The sequence below is a fragment of the Serinus canaria genome, chromosome 10 (genome assembly GCF_022539315.1).
Source record: "Serinus canaria isolate serCan28SL12 chromosome 10, serCan2020, whole genome shotgun sequence".
NCBI lineage: Eukaryota > Metazoa > Chordata > Aves > Passeriformes > Fringillidae > Serinus > Serinus canaria.
Window position 1 is genome coordinate 10,731,338 of NC_066324.1, and position 23,711 is coordinate 10,755,048.

At 39.2% G+C, this 23,711-nt stretch overlaps 1 protein-coding gene across 5 annotated transcripts; it reads left to right on the forward strand.

Moving 5' to 3' along the window:
* Positions 1-801: 801 nt before the first annotated feature.
* Positions 802-22,639, forward strand: CEP152 (centrosomal protein 152). 5 transcript variants are annotated; one of them, XM_050978545.1, is made up of 27 exons: positions 802-914; positions 2,008-2,130; positions 2,807-2,907; positions 3,123-3,189; positions 3,401-3,745; positions 4,223-4,391; positions 5,043-5,183; positions 6,486-6,625; positions 6,923-7,123; positions 8,527-8,674; positions 9,322-9,413; positions 10,225-10,388; positions 10,981-11,185; positions 11,943-12,035; positions 12,158-12,288; positions 12,461-12,589; positions 12,727-12,862; positions 13,603-13,782; positions 14,285-14,551; positions 15,017-15,130; positions 15,416-16,066; positions 17,402-17,570; positions 19,703-19,784; positions 19,872-19,978; positions 20,724-20,880; positions 21,160-21,263; positions 21,396-22,639. In XM_050978545.1, the coding sequence occupies exons 2-27, from the start codon at positions 2,044-2,046 to the stop codon at positions 22,274-22,276; spliced, it is 5,061 nt and encodes a 1,686-aa protein (XP_050834502.1). In that variant the 5' UTR covers positions 802-914; positions 2,008-2,043; the 3' UTR covers positions 22,277-22,639. The 5 variants fall into 5 exon arrangements, with proteins under 5 accessions (XP_050834502.1, XP_050834503.1, XP_050834504.1 ...); XM_050978546.1 differs by lacking the exon at positions 15,017-15,130; XM_050978547.1 differs by lacking the exon at positions 14,285-14,551 and having other exon boundaries at positions 21,396-22,638.
* Positions 22,640-23,711: the final 1,072 nt, after the last annotated feature.

Genomic DNA, 23,711 nt, shown 5'->3' on the forward strand with positions numbered 1-23,711 from the left:
TTCTTGTTTGAGTCACTTAATGCCTGTAAAAATTATGAGAATTGGTTAATCTCTGTTCGAATGGTCACTAGAATCCTCTGGGGAAAATGGCTGATTTCGCCTGTAATGTCACACGTTTACTAGACATAGCCTGTTCGTTCCTTTTCATGCTTCTATAAATTTCACTGAAACGCATGAACTGTTTGCTCCCATCAATAAAAAAACTCTGACAAATGATCCAAAGGTCTCTGCCCCGGGGTCCTTTCCCGCTGTCCGGGCTGAGGGCGAGGCACTAGGTGGGGCAGTTACAAACGGAACCAACTCCCCGTCAGAATTGCTTCCTGCGACTCTGCGCAATAAATCTGCTCCTTCTGAGGAGGTTTTAATTTTTTAAACAGAATGAGCTCTGGAAGCGGAGGGGCTTCCCGAGCAGGCAAGCAAAGGCTGCCTGGGGAAGGGGCTCGGACAGGAGCGGTGACCCCGCGTCCCCTCAGCGTTATCGTGACACGGTCCTGAGGCGCGGCTCGCGGGCACGTGACGTCACCCCGCGGCCGCGCGTTGCCAGGCGACCGCCACGTCCCGCTGCGAGATGGCGCCGCTGCCCGCCCGCGGAGACCCCGCCCATCCACAAAACTCACACTGCCATTGGTCGCCTGCTCGGCCAATCAGCTCGCCAGGCGCGTTCCCGCGACCATCCGCGCCTGCTTTCAAACAATCAGCGGGGACGGGCCCGCCCTCCTGCGCGGCCGGGAGGGTTCTGGTTGCAGGTTGGTGCTCGGGGCTGTCAATCAGCGTGCCTCGGGGCGGTTCTGGCCGCGGGTTGGTGTCTGGGGCTGTCAATCAGCGCGGTGGGCGCGAGCCGGGTTTGATGAGGAAGCGCGGGCCGGGCCCACCGCGCCGGTGGCTGTGGAGGGCGGGTCGTCACGGCGGATCAGGTGGGTTCGGGCCCACTGCTCGGGCCGTGCTTTGTCGCCGTCTGCGGCCCTGGGGGCCCCGCGGGAGGTGCGCTGAATAACGGCAGCATCGCCCCGCGCCGCCGTCTGAGCGCACTGAGGTGGCGGCGGCCGAACTCGCCCCGCGCCCCCGGAGCTGCCCCCGGCCCGTCCAGGTCCGGCTCTCCGGGACTGGTCGCGGCTCTGGCGGCTGTGCACGCTCGACCGGCTGCCTTCGCTCCCGGGACTGGGGAGGGCCCTAAGGAACGGGAACAGGGCCGGTGGTTCAGCTGGTGCGGTGTGGGGGCAGCGGGAGCCTCAGAGCCTCCTGTGAGGGGGGTCACGGGGGGCTCACAGAGACAGGGGCTGCGTTGTGAGGCCTCCTGACAGGTCTTTTGGAGAGTTTCCTTGAACAGCAGTGGGCGAGAAGGTCCTTTAAACGTGATGAAGTGACTTTTAACTTGGAAATAATGCTTCAGTAATGTTACATTATACCAAGTGAAGACTTCAGTATGTGCTACACCTGGGTGCCCGAACAAGTGTCCCTTGAACGGGGAGTAACTTATCTTGTAATCAAACCTGGACCAGCACTTATACACAGTAGCTTTCTGTGAGCACACTGCTCAGTGTCCACAGGCCCTTGGGAGTCAAGACTGTTCTTAAGCTGTGAAATCTGCAACTCATGTGATGCTTTTCAGATTTCTTTGATACTTTTCCTGTTTTTCCTTGTGGAGCTGTTATCCAAATGAACAAGGAACAGCATACTTTCAGTTTTTAATACAAAATGTAGTTATTCTCTAGAAGACTGAAGCAAAATTCAAGAGTGGACGTCACTGTCATCATGTATCACATATGTATACTGTACGGTACTAGAACTTGCAGAAAATAATGTCTGGTTGTAAGTGAACTTAAGAAATTATGTCAGCCTTGTTTTAAATTCTAAATTCTTGGAAATGAGTAGGCTTGGATATATGAGAAACAAATAATGTGCAAAGACTGTTTCAAGAATTACATTTTCATGCTGAGTTATTTAGGTGGTGCTTTTTGATTCCTCATGTATTTTACTCACGTGTGATGTTTTCTTGTCCTGTGTTAGATTTTGCTGGATACACAAAATCAATATTAGAAAACAATGTCCCTTGACTTTGATAGTGGAGCTCTACAAACTCAACATGAAGATGAAGACTATGACCAAGAAGATTATGCAAGAGAACAAGAGGTGATAAAAAATAATTAAGTAATTTAATCTGAAGGCTTGTGAATTTAGCTTCTTCCTATCTTTAAGTGCCTAAAAAGAAAGGAAAAGATTTGTGGAGTCTGGTAAGAGCAAAAGAGGGTGCAGACTGTGCCACTCTTGAAAAGCATAACAAGTGAAGTTTGGGTGTGTTTTGGTTGTGGTGTTTTTCTCTGTTTGAGTCCAGTTGCTTGGTCCAGAGCAGAGCACTAATCGTTGCAGTGATGACTTGTTGAATGTAGTGATACTAACTGGCAAGTTCTTATCTGGATTTCCATCCAGACTTCTCAGAGCATATTTTGAATGTTCACTACCTCTCTGGCCTGGAGATTAGAGACAAGAAATCCTGGCGTCATCAGTTTGGATATGATTCTTTGAAATTATTCTGTCCTGGGACATGTCTACTAGATTTCCCTTACCTCTTTCTGGTGCTGCTCTTTTCTTAACAAGAGTTTGGCAGAAAAATGCTTTGGTTAGTACTCTAGTCTAGTAAGCATTCTGTGGTAAAAGTCTCTTTGTGAATTCCAATATTGTGAATTCCTCCTTGGAGGAAGAAAACCAGGATTTTGTGTAAAGTGACCTACTTTGCTTATGGTTTTGGGCTGAACTTGTATCAGTTATCCTGAACAGCATATAATGAATGTTGTTTGTTCTATTTCAGTTGCAACAATTGTTGACAGACCTTCCTCATGATATGCTGGAGGACAGTGGAGACCAACTCTCCAGTTACTCAGACTGTAGCATTCAGGAGACTGAGGAGCAGTAAGGCATTTGGCACCATCTTTTTGTTATTTATGTTGTGCTTTTAAGTAGAGCAAAGTCTGAGTTGATGAGGTGTGTAAAAGTAATCCAAGTAAGAGGGGAGTTGTAGTGCCATTTGCAGTAAATTAGATGTGCCTTGATTTAATTTAAGAAAATAAGGTGTGTTTTTTCCCTGAAGTTATTAGCACATAGTTAGGCTGCTTGTGTCTTTCTAGGTCACATGAGCCTGGGAAGCTTGATGGAAGGTGGAAGGATCATCCATTGATCAGTGATCCTCCAAATGTAAGTTTATGTGAGCAGGGGTGTAATTACTGCTTGTTCATAATAAGATGCTAAATATTGTTTAAATTAATTAGAGAAATACATGTAGGTGATGTGTTTTGGTGTTCATTTGAAGTATTTCTAACTTGAGGGCTGGTAACCTCAGGAAAAAGAGGGTGGGGTGAAATCAGAATTTTGAGAGAGCAATTCTAAACTTCATATCCATTCATAGGGCTATGAACAAGGACAAAATCTGTACCCTGAACAATTCTTGTGTGACCAGCAAACTAATCATGTTGAAAAACATGGGAAGAATTGGAATGGCCTACATAATGATGAAGAGAAGAAACATTTATATGATGTTAAAGAAGATTACTGTGGCCAGGATGGCCAAGATGATCCAGATCATGTGTATCTTGGTAGAGATGGGTTTAAGTCTCCAAGCTGCTACCAAGAGAACAATGTGTATCATCTTCCTGAAAACTTCAGGCCTTATACAAATGGCCATAAACCAGAATTTGACAATCAGCAAAATAAAATATTAAATTTTTCAGATGATCCAAAGGAACATCTTAAGGTATTTTAGAAGCTGACACATTTTTCTATCTCTTGGAATATTTTCACAGGACTTTAGCTATTGGTAGTAATATTTCTACATGCCTTCAGTCTCTTACAATCAGTTCAAACAGTGATGAGAGGTTTCTGTAGCCTATTTTAGAAAATGAGACACTAGTAACTAAATTTTCGTATGTTCATGTTATGATTTTTGTTCTTTCTCCTGTTGCCTTGGTAGAATTCCATGAGGTAGAATGAATGTGGTTCACTTAAGTGTGTGCTTATTCTGTTTAAATTAACACTTCACTGCTTTTCTAAGCTGGAAGTTTTCGTGAAGAATTCTATCATGCTTAAATGGTGTGCTGGATTGGAGCCTGAAAATGAAGAGCTACTAGAACTCTTCCTAATGTCAACCTGTAAAATGAAAAGTGTTTTTACTGTGCAAGACTACAGTTGTAGATTTAATGTGTTTTCTCTTATGTATGTATTGTCACAACAGCAATTTGTTGCATCTGATGTTGTCAATGGCCAGTCACCAGACTCTTACAAAGTGACTTATAAACCATACCAAAATGGCATTCATCAAAATATTCCAGGAATCCAAGAAGGAAATAGAAGAAATGAAGTGTTTGAAGGTTTGCAACATGAATTCTTGGGTAATGATGAAAGTAAGTGTTCGGTGATTAGAATTTGAATAAACTTGTGTAAAAAGTTCACTATAAATCAGTGAACATGTTGATTTCAGTAGCTTTACAGTAAGAGGACAACTAAAAGCGTGTTGAAGTATAGCATCTTTTATATGTAGAAATAATCTCTTTTTGCTCAGGGTATATGAGTTTTGGGCATTGAAAATGTAGTTTTGATTGATGAAACTGAAAAATTATTTTTGGTGGCTTGATGTCAAACCTCGTTGACACTTCACCTCCTTCCAAAGTATTGAAATAATAATATGATTCACTGTACCTTAGGAAGTGCACTCTGAGTGATGCCACATTGGGCTTTTCTTTTAGGTACACTTCAAATGACTGAACTGCTTTGTCAGACATGTTGTAAACTGGTAGTGGCCTCAAGTGTGTGAGTTCATAGCATGTAAACTTTTATCTGGGCCTGCTGGAAGGTTGGAATTGTAGTTTGCACAATCCTTCAGCCATTGCTGCCGGAGCATTTTTGTGATGCAAATCAAATGTGGATTAAAAAAAGATTTTGTGCACCAGCAATGAACTTAGCACTATAAAAAAATAATTTTAGAGCAGGAATTACAGTGATGACTTTGTTGGTATCTGTGCTGACTTGTCTGCATGCTTTGTGAAATTTGGCAGATTCTTCAGAAAACATGCAGATTCTTCAACTTCAAGTTCTAAATAAAGCAAGGGAAAGACAACTGGAAGAACTTAATGAAAAGCTAGAAAAGAGTGCACAGCAGATTAGGTATTTGAATCATCAGCTTTCAGTGGTCAAAGGTAAAATGTTTTGTGCTAATTCTTAGATTTTATTAATATCCAGCAACATTTAAATTCTGAGATTGATGGATTTAGAAAGTCTCTTTGAAAGTATTTATAATACTTATAAACTTGATTTGGGACTATATGTGACTAAACCTCTTCTCCCAAGCATTGTTCTAAGTAAAAATCTCTGGATTGGTGCCTGACTGCATAACTGTCTTAACTTTTACTGTATTCTCAAGACCACTGTTGTTTTCCAGAGTCCCCATGTGTCAGGCATCACAAATGTACAGAAAAGTGAGAAGTCTCCCAAAGCAGTCATTTCAACGTTGGGGGGAGGGGGGAAAAAAAAGTTGATGCCAAAACAGCCCAATAGGACAAATGGACATCTGTGAAAAAAAAGTTTTTTTTTTTGGTGGTGTCTGGTTTAACAGGCCATTTCATAGACTGTATGTAGAGAAAAAACTCTTTAAAAATTACAAAATCTCATTGTCTTAGTTTCCCATTTCTTATAGGAACAGACAAAAAAGTACTAAACATAGTGAATTAGGAATATAGTTTTTGGAATGCAAAAGAAGCAAAGGAGAGAGAAAAGTTCAACTCTCAACCATTTGGCTGTGTCTTGGCTGTTCCTCCAGAGAAGTCTCCCTTTAAATGCTTTAAGGGTGGATGTGATATTGTATTTGGGGACCCTCGTGGCAGGAGCGAATGATGAATCTGACTCCATATTCTCAGAAGGCTTATTTATTATTTTAAGATACTATATTATATTAAAGGATACTATACTAAAGAATACAAAAAGGATACACAATGGTAAAAAGATAATAATGAAAACTTGTGGCCAGCACAGCTTGGCCCTGATTGGCCAATGAGTGAAAACAACTCTCACCAGAATCCAGTGAAGCAATCACCTGTAGTAAGCAATCTCCAAACACATTCCAGACAAGCAAAACACAGGAGAATCAAATGAGATGATATTTGTTTCCCTCTTCTCTGAAGCTTCTCAGCTTCCCAGGAGAAAAGTTCTGGGCAAAGGGATTTTTCAGAGAATATGAATGCCACAATGTGAGGTCTCCCTGCTGCCAGGATGGGGCTTGTGCCTTCAGGACCCTACTGGAAACAGTGTATTGAGTGCTCCCTGCTGCAGGAGGACACAGGGGGTGCTGGATGGAGACTGAAAGTTTTTGTTCAGTCTTCTGTTGTTGTCCACAGTACAGGGCAGAGTGAATGGTTTGGTAGAGGAGGTACCGACCAGTTGTGTTGCATGAAGCTCTTGGGTGGCTGGCCATGGTTCTTACACAGTTATGTTTCTTCCTTCAGATGAAAAGGATGGTTTGGCTCTTAGTCTTCATGAGTCTCAGAAACTCTATCAGAATGGAAAGGAACGGGAAATGCATCTTGAAGGCCAAATCAAGGCCCTTGAAACTCAAATTCAGACTCTTACGACCAATGAGGAGCAGGTACTGTAAATATTTTTAGACTGTTTACTGTGGAAGACCTGTGCAGTTCAATGTGTGGTACATTTGCATTAAACAGAAGTGTTAGTCTCTTGAAATGCTGGTCGTGATCATTGCAAAAGCTAAATGCATGATGGATGGGTAGGATTCATTGGTTGAAAATACTGTGTGTGAAGACACAGGCATCATCCGAGGACTTGAGGCAACTTTTGCACAAAACAAAAATGAACTGATGTACAGAACATTGGAGCAACAGTGAAATGTATGTAACTAGGAACTATTGTCACACTGTTCCTACAGATACTGAAGCAATCCAAAGTGGCAGAGGTGGCCATGGAAAGCATGCAGAAACAGCTGTTAGAACTTCAGAGATCAGATGCCCTGCAGCGAGCCAGAGAGCAGCATGAGGCCATTATTTCTGCACTCAAACAGAAGTATGAACAGCAAGTATTGTCATTAGAGCAGAAACTTGATACTACACAATCTGCACTCAGAGAGCAGGTGAGAAATTATTTTAGGATGCTGAGTACTGTACTGGAGACACTGTAGAGCTTCCCATGTTTCTCAAACTGCATTTCTTGACCTACAATTCTAATAACTCCTTCTGGAAGCTGCTAAGAAAATGGAAAGTCTCAGCATTATGAGGCCTATGTGATATATTTTCATAAACATCTGCAGGCAGTTGCAAGTTCAAAATGTGAGTTTGTGCATAGCAGATGCAGAGGAGGCAGGAATTCATTGTCTTAGTTGCTCTCCTGAGCTTTCCTTCTGTGCACAATCTTTTTTTGAAGGAGTTCTGCAAATAACTGTGGCAAAGAAAAGGACTAATTAAAAAATAAAGTATTCTTACAAGAAAAACTTTTTATTGAAAAGTCTGTAGCCAAGATTTGGTCTCAAAATGCTGAAGGATGACTAACTATTCAATAGTGACTTTGTTTTAGTAGTAAGGATTTAAAAGTAGAGGAGGGGTAAAAGGCTGTGTTTAAGATGGAGTTTGATATAGATTGTGTTACATGGTTGTAGAGCTTACTGAAATTATTCCACTTTATATGTCGTGAGAATCCATTCCACTATTAGAAATATTCAAGCCATATATTCCAGGGAAGTCTTGAAAAATGTTCCTCTTATTTCATGTAAAGAAAATAAAACTAAATTTCTCTAATTCTTGTCTCAACATATAGAAATAGATGGGTTGTTTACTTGGAAAGGTAACTGGTACTTGCTTCTAAACAAAATGCACTGCTGAATTTTTGTCTTTTAGTACCACATCAAAGCTTATACAACTTTGTCTTTACTGTAAAATATATAGTAGCATTTTGGGGGTATTCAAAGAGGGAGATCTGTTTTTTGAAAGAAGATAGAAAAGTCAAAAGGTGTGGATACAACGTGCTGTGCCTCCCAGGTCTGTGTAGGTAACTAAGTAATGCCATATAAATGTCTATTTTGTATATCCTGTGAAAAAGAAACTACAGTTCCTATTTACAGAGTATTGGCACTTGCTAGCTTGGCTTAAGCTCAGTTAAAATAAACTGACTGGCTTGATATCATGTGGAGGCTTGATTTTTTTCTGCAATAGACTAAGTGTATGTGATTAATTACAGGAGATAATCTGATGTGCTAAAAAGTAACTGCTCTAGGAAATACTAAATGATTCTCATCTGTGTATGTTTATATATGAGTACAATTACTGCCTCCCAGTGAAAACTGAACTTTGATGCTGTAGGAGGTCACTTGTCAGCCAAGGATAGTTTTTGATCTGTGGTTGGTTTAACTGTCCTCTACTCATTTAGATACCAGATTGATTATTCTTCTTCTTTATCCTGTATATATTGAATTTTTCTGTATCTGAAACAGTTCTAGATGGTTAAGTGTTTGTAAAACGAGTAAAAATGCTCTCTTCCTAGAAAGAGCTTTGCAAAAATCTAGGAGAGCATGTTAAGCAACTTGAAAAATTGTTAGAAGAAACCAAATGTGAAAAAACTGAAATAATAAATCGACTGACAAGAAGCCTGGAAGAAAGTCAAAAGCAATGTGCAAATTTACTGCAAACAGGTCAGCCTTTTACTCATACTTCTAGTCATACCTTTCCTTGCAGAAATATCTTCATTTTTTCTAAATATGAAATTGCATATTGATGTTTCTATGGAAATGGAATCCAGCTAATTGTGTTCTAGGCTGTTTCCTTTGCAGTGGATTAGTCAGACTTAAAGTTAATTCTAGACTAAGATGTCAAAACCAAATAGAAATAAAAGTAAACATCATCTCCAAACCCCTAACAACAGTGATTAAAGTATTTTCATATGTATTTTGTAAACCTTGTTCCATACTAAACAACAGGGTTTGGATGCAAGTTACTTAATTTTGTATTAAGGTGCTTGACTTGAATTGCCGTTCTAAATTCATGTCATAGTGAGAATTGTTTTGGGAGGTGGAGGCTGATTCTTGGAAATCTGTGTCATAGAAATAGATTGTGAAATGTTTTGCAGTTTTTGTGTTTGACTTTTGCCTACCTTCACACATTGAAGTCTTTTCATAGTAATGTATTTAGTAGCTGTTAGCAAGCCCAAGGAAATAGAAACAGTAATATCTATTGCCAGAATCAACATAGCTATTTTTAACAGAGATCTTTCTTCAGATTGCATGGACTTTCTTACATATTTATGACTTGCTCTTTTTCTCCCTTTTCTTTCCTACAATAGGCTCAATGCAGGAGACAAATCAGTTGCGGTTTCAATTGCAACAAGCTCAGTCTGCACAGATTATCAGCAGCAACATGAACAAGGCTTTGCAGGTTAATTTTATTGAATATGTTATGTTAGAATAAAATCTTTTCATTTGATGGATGGGGGAGAGGCATTATAACTAAGAGGTTGGTGGTTGAAACACTTTAAATTTTTGGAGGAAACAAGTACATCATCTTTGATTACTTCCTCTCCCAGTGTTGCCTGTTGGATTTTCTCCGTCCCCACCAATTAAAACACAGTTGGGCAATTGTATTGGCACAAATCTAATCTCATAATTCTGTCCAGCCTGCTTTTGGAAAAAAAATTCAATGTAAATTCCGTGTGCTTGAAGTCTTGTAATTTAATGAGGAGATACCATGTTCTGAAATTTATCTTTTGTCAGCCAAAGGGAATGCTACAAAGTCCTCTGTAAAGCAGCAGTGGAAGTCTGTTTCCAATTCATATATTTGATTTAAATCTGTTGTCTTGGAAACTGTGAATCCTACTAAGTACTAGAGTAATAGCTGTTTCTTCAGGTATGTACTTTTCTGTTGTCATCCATTTTGCTGTACAAGGACGGTAGGAATGCAGAAGAGCAAAAGAAATAATACTTCATAGATGAACTGTGACAAAAACAATAGGGAGTATTTCTTGTATATTTTAACAAATTTTTAGTTTAACATATGCTTTGCTAGAAATGAAAAATGAAAGTATAAGTAAGTTAATGCTAGACAATTCAACTAAATGCAGCTAAATATAACTATATTTAGAAGGAAGAGCTCCATGTGTGTATTTTCTTTGGTAGAGTTATCATGGGCCTGATATGTTGGCTTGGAGTCTCTCTGCTCAGTGTAATTTTTTTTTGTCTCTTCCTTTCAGGAAGAATTAATGGAACTGAAAGAAGAAATAGCTCTGTATGAATCTGCTGCCAAGCTTGGAGTATTTTTGAATGATGCAGGTGGAGAGCGACCTGTGAGCCTGGGTGATTCCTATGTAGAACTGGGAATTAAAAAAATCACAGGGAAGAAGCCAAAATTCTGCAGGTATTGAGTAATTCTTTTTGAAAGAAAAATTTTAAATCCTCTAGAAATCATGCAAGTTATTTGTAAAAAGAGGGTTCTACTGGATCAACACATAGGTTTTTGATAGATATTTGAAATACTGCTTGTATTGCCAGGTAATCTGAGAAAGACAAACTGTACTACAACCATAAATTGGTTGCCTAATTAATAAGTCTTGGTTGGTATTTAATAAGTCTTCAGATTTTATAGGGACTATATTGCTGTTCCTTTAATTGTTGAATTATATTCATGGATACTTTTCTTGCTCAAAGACCCTACATAGTTGCTTAAAGCTAAAGCTAACTTACATCAACCAGTGGACTGCTTCAAAACTCTTCACATGGTGTAAGAATGAATCTTTTGAGGAAACAGCTGAATTAACAAGTTCTCTGTAAATTAATTGCAACTTGAGGGAAAAGCTTTGATATTCATGTCCTCTTATGCTTTTTACTGTTACATCTTCTACATCCTGGTGTTTCTGGTAGCATTAGTTACTCCTCTCTTTGCTACCACTGCTTTCAGCTAAATGTGTTTTGTCTTTTAAATACTGAACTGGTTATGTCTTTGCTGATAGTGAAATACAGAATAGAGACATGGATAAAGAACTCTCGAAAGATGAAATTATTGTAGAATTAAAAGCTGAGCTGGAACGTTTATTGAGCAGTAATAAAATGAAGAGAAACCAGATTACCCAACTACAAAATAGTCTTAAGGATTGCCAGAAGACACTAGAGGAATACAAGCAGTTGAAAGCAGAAAAAGCACCAAGAGATTCAGAGGTTTGTTCTTTTACACTTCTTTAAAAGTCAAATGTTCCTGCATTTTGGTGAACAAAACCAAAGCTTCTTATGAGATCAAAAATGTATGCATAGCTGAGTATTCATAGCAACTTTGGTTTTGTATCTTTGTTTGAAAAGAAAAGAACTGAAGCAGAGCCTGGGCAGCCTATGCATTATTGAGTCCTAAAATGATGCCTTACATGCTTGAGAGTGTCTGGTGTCTGCCCTACTTATGTTAGAAATAAATTTCTTTGGAAAAAGATGGTTTTCTTTAGCCAAAAGGACCTTGTAATTTCTGCAAGAGGGCTGACAGTACCATTAGATTATACAATCAGAACATTTAACAGAGGGCCTTCACAGGTAGTTTGACCAGTAAGGAATCTCATTGATATTGCATCTCTCTTGACCCCATTAATGCCTTCCCTCTATTGATGGATCAGAGTTGAAGTATCTGTACATGGAGACCTGGATGTAGGATAGGAATCCAGTGTATGTGGGAAGTGTGCTCTCTGTTGGATGGCTGTTGTCATTCAGCTTGCAAACACTATACTGAGTGTGTGCTTCTGCAGAGCTTCATCATACTGAGTTTTAAGAATTCATCTAGAATAGCAGTGATTCTGTGATCTTGCAGTGCAATAATTTCCTGTGGTTTTTATTTTTTAAGTACAATTTTTATTCGACGGCTCTGAACTTTTTAAGGAATTCCTAAATCATTTATATCTCGAAAGATATATTCTTTAATTTTATTTTATTTTAGCCTGTTACAAATTTGAAGGATGCTTCTGATAATCTAAAGGAAGAAGTTCTGAGACTCAAAAAGGCTAATGAGGCTTTGCTACAGGAAGTTGAGGTAAGAGATGCTGTTTACCACTGCAGAAAAAAAAAATCACAAAAAACACCCACTCTGTGCTAAAAATCTGTGATTAGAAAAGATTCTCACAACCCCATATTGCTTGACCCTTGTGTGTCTAGGCCCATACTTCAACTATTGAAGAACTGAAGGAAAATGAGGAAAAACTGAAAAGCTTAAATCAAGACCTCTGTTGTCAGATGAGAAAGATGGTTCAGGAGTTTGATCATGATAAGCAGGAGGCCATTGACAGGTAAGTCTGTTAACTTAGTTTAGTTTAATTTCTGGATTTTCATCCTGCACATGATCTTGTTTCAGCTATCAGGTACAAGAGGAGGTCAATGTGAGAAAGGTATTTTCTAACAGAAAACTTGAACCTAGGTAGTTGAAATCAGTTACTTATTTTTCCTTTATTGGAATTGTAGGTGTGAAAAAACTTATCAGCAACATCATGAGGACACCAAAGCACATTTTGAGAAGGAACTGATGGAGAGGTTTGCTGTGGAAAAGCAGCTGCTTCTTCGAACTTCTGAAGAGACAATCTCACAGTTAAAGTAAGACTTAGCATTATTTCCATTTTTACTGAAACTTTCATGTTTCCTGTCTGACCTTCACTGTTAGTTACACTTACTTTAAAGCTGGCTTGCTGTCCTCTGAGGCCAGTTGATAATAAGTTATGTGCCCTTTGAAGGGATAACTTAGAGGAGCTGAACAAAGAGATTACTGCAGTGAAGGAATGTTACATTGGAGTTTGTCGGGAGAAGGACACCTTGGAAACTGCCTTAAGACAGAAATTTCAACAAGAGCAGCAGCTGAAGGAAGAGAAGGTACAAATGGAAATGCCTATAAACCATATAATTTCACACTGTTTTCAAGATGCAATATTAGTAAGTGTATTTAATTTTGTAAATGTTTGCAGAACCCGTTTGGAAGAGATACAGCTGAAGCAGAAAGCTCATACACATGATTTAGTGGTTTTTAAACAAAGCTAGTGTTGTGTTCTGGGCTTTGAAATACTGTACAAATAACTCTTTCCAATAGCTGTTTGTTTTCATGCAGTGAACTTCCATAATTCTGACTTCTGAGGATGCTTAGTCAGCAGTATGAGCTTTTACATTCATAAATAATTTTCAAAAAACCCGAAATGATTATACAAGTTTACTTCTCCTTGTAAAAACTGATCTAGAAAATACTGTGGTTTTTTTAAGTAGTAATGAATTTAGACTGATTGGATTAAAAACTTTGCTTGTCTGAAGATATCAGTGTGCAATGACTGAAGTAGATCAACTGTCTGGGTAAGCAAGTACAGCAGAGAGGTGCAGCTCAAAGTATGAGGGGAGTAAAGATGCTTGATACTAAAACTTACTTTACAGCAGTAGCCTATAATAACCTGTGATAGAATATCTTAAAACACCTTTTTTGAGAGTTAAATCTCTTGTCTAGGTGTCATCTGTGAGATCAGTGCACAGCCTCTAGAGAATTAATCATGTGTCTCATGCATTCTCATAGTTTTGTACCAGAGCGGTTGTGCCTTGGACAATACTTCATTTATTTATTTTTGGTCTAGCTCAAGAAACAGCTACTAGAAGAAAAAGAACTCTCCCTTAAACTTCTGAGGACTGAGCTTGAAGAGGAGCACATCAGGTCCATGATAGCAGCAAAGAAGCAGTGGCTGGAAGAGAAAAATCAGCAAGTTCAAGAGGAAGTTGCATTAGCCAAAGTTCACTGGGAAAAGGAAGAAAAGGAGGTGTGAAACTTAGATCAGGGAATTTCAATTTTTGTTGTTGCTTTGCTGTTTATTTTCAGAAACAGAACTTTAGATTTGTGTGCTGCTATTCTGCCACTGGAAGTGGCTGTTAAGGATTTGTCATTTTAAGAGCCTCTGAAGGAGTCATTAGGTATTATACATGTTTCATATTTTTAAAGAAACCCAAACCTTAGATCTTGCAAAGTAAGAAACAATACCTTGGCTGTCACAGCTGGTAATATGCTGGAGTTTTCCACCCTGGTGCTTGAGTGAAGGTTATGCTTTCTGTTGTGTCACTCAGGTGTCATGTAGAAATCCTCTGTGTATCCTATCCCATAGAAGAAAGCTCTTGTGAGTCACCAAGCTCTCTCTGTGCATGGTTTTGTTCTTCTCCTGTTAAGGAGGATCATTGATGTGAACAGTGTTTCATTTGCTAAACACCAGTGAAATCTGTTTATTTAGACACTGGGAAGATTTTCTTAAAAAATATTTTTTTCCTTAGAATAAAGAACAAGTCTTTGCCAAATTAGAAAGAGAATGGCAAAGTAGGCTGGAAGAAGTGAGAAGAACTGTAGTTGAATGTAATGACTGCAGCTGCCAAACTGACCAAGTTGTGGATGAAGCTTCAACTAAAGAGTTAGAAGGGACTGTTGAAGACCAGAGGCTACAGATCCAGAAGGTTCTGAAAGAAAACACAGCCTCTGAAGAGGCCTTAAAAGAATTTGAATTAGAACTGGAAAATAAATACTGTAAAAATCTTGCCAGCCAGGTAACAAATAATTGTTCTCTCTGCCTGGAGTCTGTGAAACTGCTGTATTCACTGAAGTCACCTAAAAAAAGAAAAAAGTGGACTCCTCCACTAAATTCCTCTTAAGTTTAGTGTTGATATTTGCTGTATTAGAAATAGAGATCTTAAAAAAGTTCTGCAAAAACTGTAGCATGTGGTTTGTTTTTGACACCATTAAACAAGTTTTGCAGGAGTTTTGAACAGAACTGAGCAACAATGACTTAGATTTTATACCGTTTTGTTTAAAATAAATTTAGTATTTTTAATTTTGGCACAATTTTTGCACCAAGAAATGCATGAAGTGCTGCTGGTGTGATTCTTTTAATTTCTATAAACATAGGCAATCCAAACTCAAGTCTGTTCTTGCACTGTTACATGAAAGTAATAATAAAAATGTATTCAGTCTACCTACCTACCTACTGAAGCAGGTTTTTTATCTGTTTAAAGGTAGATGCAGCTTTAGCCCAAGCTCATGCCAAGTGGCTGCAAGAGTACAAACTAAATCTAAAAACAGAACAAGAAAAATGGGAAAAGGAGCACCAAAAGACTACAGCAGAGCAGGTAGCCCAAAACACTGCTGTATGTGTGCTGATAAAGAGTTAAGTCTTCCAAATCCCATGTATTACTTAGTGAATGTAGACATAGGCACAGGGAGTCACTAAGGAAAGATGTTTCTTGTGTACTCTGCTCCACACCCTTTTTTTTTTTGCCTATATAGGTTTAGTTTTTTATTAAATAAATTGAAAAGATCTCCAATTGAAAAGATCTCCAATGACTCAGAGTTACATTTTGTGTATCTATGAATGTGAGTATATATTTCTAATGACTGTGTTCTTTATTTGCCAGTTAGCCCTGGTTCTCTCAGCTGCTGAGGAGAAATGGAAGAAAGAATATGAAAGTACAGAGACATCTGGACTAAGAGTTAAAGAACTTGAAGAAAAGATAATTTCTCTGAGGAGGGAATTAGAGCTAAAGAAAGAGGAAATCCCTGCAGCTGTCAAAGCAGAACTAGCAAAAGCCCGTGTGCAGTGGAACAAAGAAAAGCAAGAAGAAATTCTGCAGATACAAGAGCAAAATGAGAGAGATTACCAATCATTCTTAGATGATCACAGAACCAGAATTAAAGAGGTCCTTGCAACAGCAAAGGAGGACCTCGCAAAGCAGAAGAATGATCTCTCCATTCAGAAAGAAGCAGAAATGAGGATGTTACTAGAGCAAAAGCAGCGAGAATGGGAGGCTCAGGAAGCCAAGAGACTGCAGGATGAAATGAATCGGTATGAGGAGAAGACTCTGGTTGAGCTGGAGTATTTGTTGAGTGAAATTCACGAAGAACTGGTCAAGTGCACACAGAGTAAACATTCTTGGAAGGACAAGGGGTTTGATTCTCATGTTCAATTAACCAGTCAAGGCAAAGACAAACTAAAGGCTTGTTTACAGAAGGCTTATAGAACCACGGTGTGCACAATTCTGGAAAAGAGAGAGCGAGATTGGAAAGAGGTAATATTTCTCTAAGTTATAACTGCCAATCAGAAAATGGATTTGAGAACTCTCTCAGGCCTCTTTTCTCTCATGAAATATCCATGTAATGGTGAAAAATAGAAAATTCAACATTTGTGTTCATTTTAGAGTGTACTCTAAAACTAAAAGGAGACTAAATTTACCATTGACAAGTGAAAAGGAAAAGGATGTAGCTTTGACATCTTCAGTCTTTAAAGAAGAGAAGGTCAGATTAGGAATGTCATTTATGCAAAGACTTGTAAATTAAGGAGATTAATCCACCTGTAATGAAGAACCCCCCTCAGATTTTTGCATAGCTGCAAAATCCAGTTTGCAGTGGTGATTGGACAGTGATTATGGATCATGTTACGCTTTTTTTTCCCTCTTTATACAAATAAAGATGAAAACCTTGCAGAACTAAAAATCCTTTTTGCAAGTTGCCTGCAGTAGGCCAGTTTGTCAGTCAGTTCTGTTTTGGGAATAAGAGTCTTGCCTCTTTTATTGTGCCTCTAGGAAATCTTTTTCAGTGTGCCTGCCCAAATGAGAAAAGATGTCTTACCCTCCTCTGGAGGAGTTAGAGGCTAAGTCAAATTGTGTCCCAAAGCCCTTGTTTCTGTTGTTTTAGCAGATTCCTTTGCTTGCAGTGCTTAAGCTTGTAATAAATTTTTTGTTGTGGGGAGCATCCCACCGGAAATGCCATTGCTACCCAGCAGTTATTAGCTGGGGAATTATCTGGGAATAAGGCAGAGAAAATATCTTGTTTTTTCAAGAGAAGATGGCATGTTACCGTTTCTTTAATGTTAATATATTTTTGTTCAGCAAGTGGGCCTGAAAGGTTTTAATGTCACAAGTCATTTTCACAATGATAAAGAGAATAATTTTTTCCTGTGCCTTACGCACCTTCTGCAGTGGAAGTGAAATGTCTCTTGGTAAACTGTTTAATATGCCTTTGAATCTCAAAATATTGGTTGGCTTGAACCACCTTATCTAGTGAAGCCTTTTTAATTTCCCAGTAATGTCTTTTCTCTTTAAAAAGCAAGTTACCTTCAGCTGTTCAAAGATGGGGTATGCTTCTGCAATGTTAAGGGCGACTGACATTTCCAAGTAGTACTCAAGATATTCAGGCACTGCTGTTGCAATGATTTATGCTAAATAGAACTTCTATATCATAAAATAGATGTTTTCTTCATGATTTGACTTGTAATCTGTGGTTTTGCTTCAGGTTTAAAGTACCTGTGTTAAAATTATTAAAGCTACTTGGTGACCAGGATTGGTTGTGGTGCAGAGCATTTTTTTTGCTGTGTTGTGTTTTCAGGAAGTGTTTTTCAATTGCAGAAATATGAAGAGCTAGTGAGTAATGCAAATAAAGAATCTTACCCACAAGGTGGTGCAGGAAACACTGTGGATGTGGCAAGACCCCCTGTGTGCAATGTTGGACACCAAGCAGAAGCACAAAGGAGACTGAGAAGACAGACACCCTTGCAGGAATCTGGAACAGACAAAGGTATGGGGTTTGATTTTAATCTGGCAGATTGCATATCATCAAATTGAGCTTGTTAGTAGCAGTCTTTAATATTCAGTGTCCTATTGATGACCCCAGTGCCAAGTTAGCTAATTAGTAAATATTTGGGTGATAGGGGAAGATAAATTTCTTTGAACTGTGAGGTTGTTTAATACTGCATAAGCTAAGTTAAAGTTACAAACTGAAACAAATGGTACTGGTCTCCAGTTTACTGATTTAATGCTAGGCTTTGAGGTTTCATTTTATCAAATGCTAGTAGCTTTCTGCTTTTTAAAGCCATTCTTCAGGAGGAAAGAAATAGCTGTCTCATCTGCTAGAGGTGTATGTGTTCTTTGTGGGGGTTGTTAGCAGCAAAACCGTTGGAGTATATAACACTGCAAGGCAGTGTTAGCCATGATCTGCAAGGTATGGTCTAAACTATGTTTTGTAAATGGGTAGTACTAGATTGGAGCCTCAAAGATTGAATTATACTGCTTGCTCTTGGCATTACACATGACAAAGAATTCTGCATTCATGTAAAAGATACTATTGTGTCAAGAACTTGCTTGACCTGGCATGGTAGTCTTCTCTGGTTCTTTTGGTCAAGAATGTAGTTGAAAAAAGTGAGAATCCCTGGGTGGTGTTTCTTTCCTTTTTTTGTTTTTCCCCTTCTTCCCTTTCCCCCCACTCCCTGAGCCTAGTATGTAGTTTGGCATTGTAGCTCTTCCCAAGGCTGTCACGTGTACTATGGCAAAACTGGAGACAGTGTAGATGGGAAAAATTTCATGGGAGGGACAGATGTCCCTGGGGCTTTCTGTTTAGTTTGAGATCTTGCGCAACTGAGAAACATAAAGCAACAAAACCCAAGAGAGTTTTTGGCTCTGTGCCTGTAGTGTGGCTTGAATTCCTTCAGCATCAACATAACGAGTGGTCTATTAACACAGAACAATACCAGCACTGCAGTGCTCCTGTCTCTAGAGCGCCCTGGCCTGGCTGTGGGGAGCAGCCAGCACAGGCCTGGAAGGAGCCCAGTCTTTGTGTATCCCTTAACCAGGCTCAGACGTGTGTGAGGCTTTCCAGCTGGGACAGTTTCCTTCAGCTGACTTCAAAAGACCCTGCTTGGCTGTTGTTATTAAAAAAAAAAAAAAAAAAAAAAAAAAAATTTAAAAGCATTTAACCTGCAAGTTTTTTTGCTGACTGAAGAACTCGGGTCATCACTGATGGAGGTGCATTGAGGCTGTGAGGGTTGTATTAGTTGATAGATGCTGCTGCACCTTCTGGAACAGGGTGCCAGCCCCTTGTGATTAGTTTAATTGAGCTAAAATATTACACGCTTTCCAGTAAGAGGACTTAGTAGAACACTGAAAATAGGTTGGGCTTGATTCTTTTTTTTGGTCCCATGTTGATGTATAACTTTTAGCAATTACTGTTGCAAGTCAGAAATATACAGGAAGGAACCTTGGGTCTCAGGAAGATTTGTGCTGCAAACACTGCTGCCAGGAGCTTGAAAAAAGAGAGGCTGTGTGCCAGGACTTGAAAAGAGAGCTGGAGATGGCCCCCAAACATCTTCAGCTTGCTTTGAAAGAATATGAAGCTAAGTCAGAGCAAATCCAAGGTTAGGATTGATAGTCTCCTAAAGACAACTTTGATTCTCTCATCTGTAGGCTCTTTTAATTTTCAGTGGATACTGGGGTTTTGGTTATTGACCTGAAAGCAAACAAAAATCCCCTCACCACAATAAACTGACAAAACCTACCAAGTTTTATCTTGTATCTTTATATCTCAAATGCACAGTTGCTAACACACAAATTAATAATTCTTTTTCAATGTTTGTCAAAACCACCCTTGTTATTTTTTTATCCTGTCCTTTCTCTCCAAGTATACTTAATATCTCAGTTTAGTGTTAGTAATGGAATATGAAGGCTTTAAGCTTATTTACTTACTGTATGAGATGATTTTTTTATTCAGACTTCACTGAAGTGTGTCTACTTGTTACTGCAACAGCTGTACTGCAACTATTGATGCTTTGTGACATTGAGGTCTTGTACCAGAGGCAGCAGTTATTACATAAGCATCTCTTGAACTTGAATTTAGAGAAATGCAATGATTTATGGTTCATATTTTTATTTTAATAGAAAATGAAATGGTTCCAGAAGCTCTAATTGCACAAAACTCTGAGATGAAGACTAAACTGAAAGACCAGGGATCACCACCAAGGTATTTAAAAAATTAAACAAGATGATGTCTTATTTTGGGAAGATACAAGTTGCTTTTTTTGTGCTGTATGATGTGTATACATTTCAGGTCACTGTCAGGTGAAGGCGTCTCAAAACCTTGTGCATCCTCTGATTCTGTGAAAGGTCTGGAAGAAATGCGTGCTCACTACATCAAAGCTTTGAGCAAGATTAAGAGTAAGTACTAAAGTTTTAGTTCAAGATTTAGTGGAGGAAAATAAATTACTTGGTTGCTTCTTCCTTTAGCCAGCTTGGAGAGGAATCTGACAACCAAATCACATGAGAACTAAATTTTTCCATCTTACTAGAGTGACTGTGAGAAAAGGAATTGTCACCCTAAATTCAACATGTGATTGTGACGGGCAAAGCCTTGTTTTACCATCCTTGCTTTGTTGTACTGTCGTATGTCTTTTAAAATGGAAAAATGTGTTTTAAGTACTGATCTTGTTTCTCCAGAACAAAAATCTACCTAGATTGCAGCTTCTCCTGAGAGAAAATCTGCTTTTCTCTTGTGCTGTAGCCTGTCTTCTGGCCTAGTCAGCAACCTTCTCTCTGAGGAGAAAGACCTGGTGTTACAATTAATCCTTACCTGAGTGCATCGAGTCCCTGAATTTCTGCAGGGCCGTTGAAAAGTTTCTAGACCCATATTTTTACCAGCCAACATTTCTCCCAAATCCCTGTGCCTGCTTAAGATGCAGAATCAGACAAATGAATTCCTTTCTGATGCTTCATATTGACCTGCTGTGGTTTGCCCTGGCATTCATCCAGTAGGCAACAACTGGCACGAGGACTTGGTGGAATGTTGGCAGGTAAATCCATGTCTTGGCTCATTTGTACCAGGTCTGCTAGACAATCCCAGGTTGTGGTGTTGGCTTCTTCCCCCCTGTGGGGGAAAACTGGTACTAATGAAGTGTGTTTGTAGGTGATATGCTTTGTTATATCCATGAAAGTAAGGAACGAGCTGCTGAAATGATCAAAGTGGAGGTTTTAAGAGAGCGCCAAGAGACAGCACGGAAAATGCGCAAATACTACTTGACATGCCTTCAACAGCTGCTCACTGATAATGGCAAGCATGAAGGGTGAGTTCAGGGATGTTTGGAAATGACTATTGGCTGTGCAAGAAGTGTGTAGATCTCAGTTTGGTGTTTATCCACCTTGGAGCAAACAGTGCCTGGCCTGAAAACTTGCCAGGGTGTGCGTGTGGGTGTCGGGTCACTGCTGAGCTGCCTGGCACACTGTCCTGTCAGTATTCTCTGACTCTCAATAACATTGCCTTGAAGTAAAATGTAGAGTTTGATTGCCCTTAAACTTGGTTTTGGTTTTGTTTCTTCCCCCCTATGTTCTGCAATTCTTGACAGAGCTGAGAAGAAAATAATGGATGCTGCCAGTAAACTTGCTACTATGGCTAAAGGACTGGAAACCCCTCTTCGGCACATTCCCCAGCGCAAATCTGCCTGCCCAGGTGAGCTGGGTTCTCTCTGGTGGTCCTGCTCTTCTTAAGTGTACTGATTTTAATGCATGTAGTAGTGAAAAGGTTTTTCTTCCAGTATTAACATTATGTTAATATCATCTATTTCTTTCCCTCCTCTCCCAGCTCTGCGTTTAAATTCTGATCCTGGAGGTGAGTGCTCCAAAAGAGATTGTGTGCTTCAGACTAGGTCACACCGTGTGGAAAGAAAATCATGTAGTGAAGGCAGTACTGAAAAAGGCACTGATAAAGTTGTCCAGAAGTGTGTTCCACGTGACTTGAGACAGCAGTTTGATGCAACACAGACCAAAACTCAACATGTGCTTTGTGAAACAGTGACTTCAGATATTCAGAACAGGAATAATTCTCAAAATCTGGATGGTGCATCTAGAGGTGTTCTACCACAACGTTACCCAAATGAAGATGGAAGAAGAGAAAAATATGGCCCCATTGCAAATATAGACAAAGGACCATCGTGTGCTGTGAGTAATGGTGATGCTCCTCCCTTTGCTGGTCAGGGGGCACTACAGAATATGCAAGTATGTAGGGCTACAAATGGCCACAGCAGCTCTGGGCCAGCTTATCATGTGCTTAAGAGCAAGAATGGAAGAACAGGCTTGAAAGAGGATAAATATATCCAATCATGTGGAAAACGGAAAACTAAATCTAAGAGAAGTCAGGAATTTGATTTTAAACACCCTCCAGAAAGAGATGAAGGAAGCAGTAGTGAATGCAGTTCTGGGAATGGAAGCATGTATCTGGATTGTGGTGCAATGCCTCTCTTGTATCCTCAAGAAAAAGCCAATACTAATGTTCAAGCAGAGACTGTGTACTGTGAAGAGTTTCCTCACCTCAGGTCATTTTCTCCTGCAGATGAAAATGTTACTTCTCAGAGAGACATTTCTAGTGGCAGTGGCAAGACTCTCAGTACAAAAAGCAGCACAAAAGTTTACAGTAGAGGCCAGCAGATAACAAACCCAGAACATACTTCATTCTTCAACTCTTGACAAATCGAATTCAGCTGTCCCACATCTCAATGCAACATCAGATTCAAATGTAGGAAAATGCTACAACAAATGCTCGCAGAAAAATGGTGTGGAATCCCCATTCTCAGCAAGATAGTGTTTTTTAATTAGCCCATGCTCTCTCTAACTTGAACCAATACCAGCAGTCCTCGTTTGAAGGAAAAAATTAACTTGATGTTTAAATAAAGTATGATGATTGAGGAAAATCTTTCCTACTGTGTCCATTGTGATCAATGTTACACGAACAAATTTTATCAAGTTACTTGAAATGTTACTGCAGACTTTTCTTTACCCTTGTAATAACACTTTCATAAATGTTTATAGTGCACTAGATACAAATTTATTAAATAGAATCTATTTTTATATTCAATTTAGCGTGCAGTGTTTATCTAAAACCGAGCTACTGTAACTTGGGGTCATCTTGAAAATGGTTATCAAAATTCCTTCAGAGCGTAATGAGAGATGTTTGAAGTTATTATTTTAATTGACTTTTCCATTTTGAAGGACCTCCTGTAACCCTCTGTTTTTGTTCCCACAACAAAAGCAAATATGCTTGCATTTTTTCATTAAATTATCATAACAAATCACGTTTCAATTAATCTTCCCTTTGATACAGCAAAAAATAGCTGATACTGGGTGTAAGCAAGGTATCTTAAGTTAGAATGACCATATTCCTGTAGGTTTTTCTTAATTACTGTGTTATCAGTGTAAACTGAAGATGTGGTACTTTTCCCTCCTGATTCTTAGAAATCTCCTATTTTAAAGGCCTGCCCACCTTTTAAAGAGAATTGTAAAATGTATCTTTTTTTCCTTTCCTTGGGATGGCATTTCATTTCCAGTGACCCTGTGACGAGCAGAGGATTTTGCTGCTGGTTATGCAGGGGGTAATTAAATCACACTTGTTGCAATTAAAAATTACAGGCCAGCAATTGACAGCCACAGTAATATGGGAGTTCTAAGCAAAAAGGTTTTGCTTGCTATTGTTCTGTGACATTTGAAGAAAAAAGTCTGACTGTTCTCTCAAGGACTTTCTGTATGCCTTTCGTAAGTAACATTTAACTGCTTATTTGTGAAGGTTGCTTATTTGGTCTTTTAGAGTTGAACATCACAGTTCAGTCTGAGAATCTTTTGAGTTTTAAGGGGAAATAGTACAGAATCTGAAGACAAATGTGCTTAACTTCCTTTACAAATATGTCCTGCATGTTTATATTCCAGGACAACTGGCCAGGCAGAATGCATTTTGGCTCTTGGTACACAGGCCTGGGTTGTGACTTGAGACTCTCACAGGCACTCTAACAAGAGAGTTCTGAATTTCTTGGTGGCTTTCATGTTGCCCATAATTTCAACCCCACTTCCTCTTGAGTTGAGGTGGGGTTTGTCATCATCAGTGGGAGCAAACTGAGGCCATGAGAGACCG

Coding starts and splice junctions, on each gene's coding strand:
- CEP152 (XM_050978545.1), top strand. CDS start 2,044: ATGTCCCTTGACTTTGATAGTGGAGCTCTACAAACTCAACATGAAGAT. Junction 5,184..6,485: donor TCAGCTTTCAGTGGTCAAAG/GTAAAATGTTTT, acceptor TTCTTCCTTCAG/ATGAAAAGGATGGTTTGGCT. Junction 19,785..19,871: donor GACCAGGGATCACCACCAAG/GTATTTAAAAAA, acceptor TATACATTTCAG/GTCACTGTCAGGTGAAGGCG.